Source organism: Perissodus microlepis, chromosome 16 (genome assembly GCF_051167445.1).
Source record: "Perissodus microlepis isolate ML-2025 ecotype Zambia chromosome 16, ASM5116744v1, whole genome shotgun sequence".
In the NCBI taxonomy this organism is placed as follows: Eukaryota; Metazoa; Chordata; class Actinopteri; order Cichliformes; family Cichlidae; genus Perissodus; species Perissodus microlepis.
The window spans coordinates 35,201,657-35,208,537 of record NC_140476.1 but is presented as its reverse complement, the minus strand read 5'-3'; the positions used below and the strand labels follow the sequence as shown (position 1 = coordinate 35,208,537).

At 39.0% G+C, this 6,881-nt stretch overlaps 1 protein-coding gene across 1 annotated transcript; it reads right to left on the bottom strand.

The window, feature by feature from the left end:
- Positions 1-755: 755 nt before the first annotated feature.
- LOC146371314 (uncharacterized) lies at positions 756-2,449 on the bottom strand. The gene is made up of 2 exons (XM_084907536.1): positions 2,400-2,449; positions 756-2,118 (listed from the first exon to the last, which is right to left on the bottom strand). Exons 1-2 carry the CDS (start codon positions 2,447-2,449, stop codon positions 756-758), a joined length of 1,413 nt encoding a protein of 470 aa, XP_084763662.1.
- Positions 2,450-6,881: the final 4,432 nt, after the last annotated feature.

Below are 6,881 nucleotides of genomic sequence, written 5' to 3'. Positions count from 1 at the left end.
CCATTAATTTTAATCCTTGCCGTAGGGTTATCATAAAGTGCCTGTATTGTCTTAATTATATTTTCGTGAAAGCCAAATCTATGCAAGACTCGGTAAAGAAAGTTCCAATTAACTGAATCGAATGCTTTTTCTGCATCGATACTGATTACCATTGCTTCGATTTTATTCTTTTAAATATGATTAATAATTTGTAATGTCCGTCGTACATTATCTTGTATTTTATCTTAGGAAATTATTTTTTCCCCAGGGATCAATAAAGTATTCTGATTCTGATTCTGATTCTGATTTGGCGCTCTCGAATAAAACCTGTTTGATCATTATGAATTAGATTAGGTAAGAACTTTTCTAATCGTCTAGCCATGATAGATGTAAACAGGTTGTAATCTGTATTAAGAACAGATATTGGTCTATATGACGCACATTCTAATTTATCCTTGTTTTCTTTTGGGATAGCAGAGATAATTGCTTCTTTCCAGCTAGAAGGTACTTGAGCCTTCTTTAGGACCCAATTCATTGTGAGAAGCATCACTGGTATTAATTCTTCTTTTAGCTCCTTGTACCATTCTGCTGTATATCCATCTGATCCTGGAGATTTATTTATTTTAACTTTACTTATTGCTATTCTTAGTTCCTTTTCTGTTATATCTTCAATCAAAGTTTTATTCTGTTCTTCATTCAGTACTGGTAAATCAAGAGAATCTAAAAAACTGTTAATTTCAACTATACTACTCTCTGTGTTATTAGCATAAAGAGTCTTATAATGTAGATAATATTACATCTGTGGGATGATTATTGGTAATTTTTTCTCTAATGATAAGAATTTTATTTGTGAAGAAGTTCATGAAGTCATTACTAGTTAACGTTAAAGGGATGGTTGGCTCAAAAGAGCTCTGACTGTTTGTCAGCCTGGCTACAGAGCTGAAGAGAAACCTGGGGTTGTTCTTATTTTCTTCAATCAGTGATGAATAGTAAGATGTTCTGGCTTTGCGGAGGGCTTTCTTATAAAGCAACAAACTATTTCTCCAGGCTAAATGATGATCCTCTAAATTTGTGACACGCCATTTCCTCTCCAGCTTACGAGTCATCTGCTTTAGGCTACGTGTTTGAGAATTATACCACGGAGTCAGGTACTTCTGATTAGAGACCTTAGTTTTCACTGGAGCTACAGTATCCAGAGTCGTACGTAGTGAGGAGGTGAAATTATTAACAAGATAATCAACCTCTGTTGGAGTAGCGTTCAGATAGCTGCTCTGCTCTATGTTGGTACAGGGCATTGAAGATGATAACAGTGGGTGGGTTATATTCTTAAACTTAGTTACAGCGCTTTCAGAAAGACATCTACTGTGATAAAGTCTACTCTCCACCGCTGTGTAATCAATTATTGTAAATGTAAATGTTATCAGGAAATGATCAGACAGGAGAGGGTTTTCAGGAAACACTGTTAAATGTTCAGTTTCTATGTCATATGTTAAAACAAGATCTAGAGTGTGATTAAAGTGGTGGGTGGGTTCTTTTACATTTTGAGAGAAGCCAATTGAGTCTAATAACAGACTAAATGCCATGTTGAGGCTGTCATTTTTAGCATCTACATGGATGTTAAAATCACCCACAATAATTATTTTATCTGAGCTGAGAACTAAATTAGATATAAAGTCTGAGAAATCAGACAGAAACTCTGTGTAAGGCCCAGGTGGACGATAGATGATAACAAGTAAGACTGGTTTCTGGGTTTTACAGCTGGGGTGGACGAGGCTGAGCATCAGGCTTTCAAATGAATTAACATAATCATCCTGCTGCAACCAGGTTTCTGTAAGGCAGAGTAAATCGATTTGTTGATCAATTATTAAGTCATGTACTAACAGAGACTTGGAGGAGAGAGACCTAATATTTAATAATCCACATTTCACTGTTTTACTCTTTGGTTCAGATGTGGATACTGTACTGTTCTTTCTTTGTAATTGTTTATGTTTAAGTTGTTTGTTGCTGGTTTTTAGTTTGTTTTTTGTCTTTTTGGGAGCTGACACAGTCTCTATGGAGATGGGTTTTTGGGGGGGTAGCAGGAGGAGAGAAGCTGCAGAGAGGCGTGTAAGACTGCAACTCTGCTTCCTGGTCCCAAATCTGGATAGTCATATTTTGGGGGGTTTAATAAATTTGTCCATATTTCTAGAAATGAGAGCTGCTCCATCCAAAGTGGGATGGATGCCGTTTCTCCTAACAAGACCAGGTTTCCTCCAGAAGGTTTGCCAATTATCTATGAAGCCCACATCGTTTCTGGGACACCACTCAGACAGCCAGCAATTTAAGGAGAACATGCGGCTAAACATGTCACTCCTGGTCTGATTGGGGAGGGGACCAGAGAAAACTACAGAGTCCCACATTGTTTTGGCAAAATTACACACCGATTCGATATTGATTTTAGTGAGCTCCGATTGGCGTAACCCGGTGTCATTGCTGCCGACGTGAATTATGATTTTACTGAATTTACATTTACCCTTAGCCAGCAGTTTTAAATTTCCTTCAATGCCGCCTGCTCTGGCCCCTGGAAGACAATTGACTATGGTTGCCGGTGTCTCTAGCTTCACATGTCTGAGAACAGAATCACCAATTACCAGAGTTTGACCCCCGGCAGGTGTGTCACCAAGTGGGGAAAAACGGTTAGACACAAGTATGAATTTGAGGAGTGGACCCAAAATGCAGACACAAAGGAATGTGAAAGAAAATTTTAATATTAACAGAAAGCAAGCCATTTATTAAGGCTGGCAAAAGAGGCGGAACCAGCTTCCAGTTTGGATTTGGGAGACAGACACTCTCTACTTTTAAGATTAGGCTTAAAACTTTCCTTTTTGCTAAAGCATATAGTTAGGGCTGGATCAGGTGACCCTGGATCCTCCCTTAGTTGTGCTGCAATAGACGTAGGCTGCCGGGGGATTCCCATGATGCACTGAGTTTTTTCCTTTCCAGTCACCTTTCTCACTCACTATGTGTTAATAGACCTCTCTGCACTGAATCATACTTGTTATTAATCCACAGCATGTCTTTATCCTGTCTTCCTTCTCTCACCCCAACCAATCACAGCAGATGGCCCCACCCCTCCCTGAGCCTGGTTCAGCTGGAGTTTTCTTCCTGTTAAAAGGGAGTTTTTCCTTCCCACTGTCGCCAAAATGCTTGCTCATAGGTGGTCGTATGATTGTTTGGTTTTTCTCTGTATCTATTATTGTACGATCTACTGTACAATATAAAGCGCCTTGAGGCGTTTGTTGTTGTGATTTGGCGCTATATAAATAAAATTTAATTTAATTTAATTAAAAGATTACAAAACAAAAGGCAGAGGTGAAGCTAAACAATAACCTAACCTGGGGAAAATATTTTTTATTAAAAAACAAACAAACCATGAAACCTGACATGGATACAAAGATACCTGGAACATGGAAACGTGGCACCAAAGACAACAGATGACCTGACACTGAACAAATGAGGACGGGACCTACAGTGGCTTGCAAAAGTATTCAGCCCCCTTGAACTTTCCCACATTTTGTCACATTACAGCCACAAACATGAATCAATTTTATTTTAATTCCACGTGAAAGACCAATACAAAGTGGTGAACACGTGAGAAGTGGAACAAAAATCATACACGACTCCAAACATTTTTTACAAATAAATAACTGAAAACTGGGGTGTGCGTAATTATTCAGCCCCCTGAGTAAATAATTTGTAGAACCACCTTTTGCTGCAATTGGATTCCATTAAAATTGATTCATGTTTGTGGCAATAATGTGACAAACTGTGGAAAAGGGGGACGAATACTTTTGCAAGCCACTGTACATACACAGAGAGATAATGAGGGGATGAGGAACAGCTGGGACAAATCAGACCTAACAAGACAAGGGGAAACAAAACTAGACTCACTGCATATAGGACAAGGACTTTCACAATAAAACAGACATCACAAGGGTAATCTAATAAACAAATGAACTTAGCTAACCTAAAGAACTTATAAATAAACATCGACATCCAAACAAACTAAAACTTAAAACGCTGGGTCAACAGACCCAGGAAAGTGACAGTAAAATCATTTATTATACACATTATACTTATTTTCTTAAATTGCTTATCTATTATCTGTATTTTCACCTGGGGGTCTAGGGGTGCTGCTTTTCTTTTCATGACAAATTAGGACATGTTTATGATAACACACTGACAATATCAGGACAATTTTGGCCTTATTCCATCAGTGAACAGCACGCCCATGCTAACTTAAATTAGACCAGTAAGCTAACCACATGTGTACTAAGTGTTACTTAAGAATAGGAACAAATTAACGGAACGAAATTAACTGTAACAGCAGTTTGCAAAACATTGTGACAGTTCTCAAGTGTTCCTACCTCAAATACAGCACGTGTTGCTGTGTTTTTGTTGTTAAATGGACGAGGAGAGACCGTGGCTGGTGAGAGGATGCAGCATTTCGTCGGTAGAGCATAGAACGACGTCTGTGATTGGTCAACAAGTGAGTAAAGATGCATCTGATTGTTCGAAAGCCTCAACCAAAGAGCTGCTGGTCACGGCAAGATATAAACTCGCCGGAGCTCTGCGTGAACGGCACATCCGGGACCTTCAGCACTCAGGAGAGATTTATCTTGACGTATGTATTTACCTTTGATATCCATGCTTCAACGCACACATTGCAAGGTAAAGTTGTATGTTTAACAAGCTAATTAAGGTTAGTTAAACGGAATTAAAACAATACACAATCGATTTGAACAAATTGAAAGTGGTGAATGATGATGAATGTTAAAAAATTACTTAAGATTTATCTTCAACAATAGATATTAGAAGTTAAATTTAACTGTTTTTAAATTCCAACCGGAGTTAAAGGGACCTGCGGCCTTGCATGTGCTCTGCATCTTCGACTGCAGAGACAGTCAGTCCAAGCTCTTTTTAAGTGTAGCTAACTGCAACACATCTTTTTTTTTTTCAACACAAGATATGTTTGGGGGGATTTAAATGATAATATTAATGTTTTCGTATTCAGCACAAATCAATAGTTTTATAGTTATTCGCTCACGGTCTGGGTCTCTGCCCAGCGTTTCTGACGTTATTCTAAGGTTTTTGAGTTTCTTATGTTTGGTGGCGGGTTAGTTGAGTTTGGCTTAACGTTATTAACATCGTTTTAAGGAGTTTATGTTAGGGCTGTATATTACCACATTTGTATTTTCATGCCATGTTTCCCGTTTTATTTTGAAAGAGTCTGTTGTGTTCAGTTCATTAATCTCATTTCCCTGTTGTGTCAATAGAATCATTTCTGCCAGCTACTTCCCTGCTGTCCCTCCATCCTGTCTCAACCTCCTACAGGAAAGTAGAAGTCTTCATATGGTAGGACCAGTGATTGTAGTGTGTCTTACATTGTCCTCATATTGTTTTAAGCTGTGAAGGACATGACTGTGTTTCAGTTGCCTTCCTCATGTGGTAGGACCAACAACTCTAGTGTGTGTTACACTGTCCTCATATCGTTGGGTAGCAGAACTGTACAGTGTTAAGTTTCTATAGAATCTGGTATAAGGAAGTCAGATCCTTCTGTAATAATGTTCACTGATACAAATATGATCTGTAGTTAATTAACTAGTCAGGATTTACAGTACAGAATGTTTCTGACGTTATATTGTTGTCTTTTGTTGCAGAGACCAAGTGTTGAGGCCCTGTCTCAACCTCCTACAGACCAATTGGTGAGTGACATACCCACTTCATTCTTCCAACAGGTTACACATAATTGTTTTGTATTTGGTATCAAGTATATGTGTCAGTTGGGGCTAGTGCATAAATGAAATATACTTTAATTGTATTAAAACAATCAGTTTGAGTGAAAGTTTCCCCAAATAAACATTAGCATTAGCAGAAAGTAATTGTCTATACCATTTGTTAGTCAAAACTTTCCCTTAAAGCGTCAGCTTGATCTTTATTCTTACAAAATTTTATATTTTTGTCCTTTTACACATGTTTTTGTCCATTTAACCTCCCGCTGATCAGTTTACATGATTGGATTTCTGGGGAAATAGATGGCTTTACATCAGTGTTGGGTTTAGAGCTTTTATTGACAACAGCAGGACAAGTTAGAAGTCAGGAACATGAACTCTACATGTGTTCAGTCGTCATGTCCTCATATTGTTTTAAGCTGTGAAGGACATGAGTGTGTTTCAGTTGCCTTCCTCATGTGGTAGAACCAACAACTCTAGTGTGTGTTACATTGAAACTGAACAGCAGGGATGTTTGTCATGATGATAATAACACTCTATCCGATTTCAAACAATCACACTGTGATGAGTATTATTAGTAGATTATGTTCACATGTAAAATATTCATATCAAATGGTAAATGGCGTGTATTTGTATAGCGCTTTACTAGTCCCTAAGGACCCCAAAGCGCTTTACACATTCAGTCATCCACCCATTCACACACACATTCACACACACATCCACACACTGGTGATGGCAGCTACATTGTAGCCACAGCCACCCTGGGGCGCACTGACAGAGGCGAGGCTGCCGGACACTGGCACCACCGGGCCCTCTGACCACCACCAGTAGGCAACAGGTGAAGTGTCTTTCCCAAGGACACAACGACCGAGACTGTCGGAGCTGGGGCTCGAACCAGCAACCTTCCGATTACAACTCTTGAGCCCCTTAGCCCCTTAATATAGAATTACACACTGCCCAACGCTGACTTTGCCTACAATGCAGAGAAAAAAGCAAACAGACCTATTGCATGCATTGATTCTCATATTTCATTGTTACTTTTCAAAGGCTCAAGTTCCAAGCCACACGCTTTACTCAGCTGCCCTGGACAACATGAAGGGCACCTCTGCCTTAATCACCCTGGACAACAAA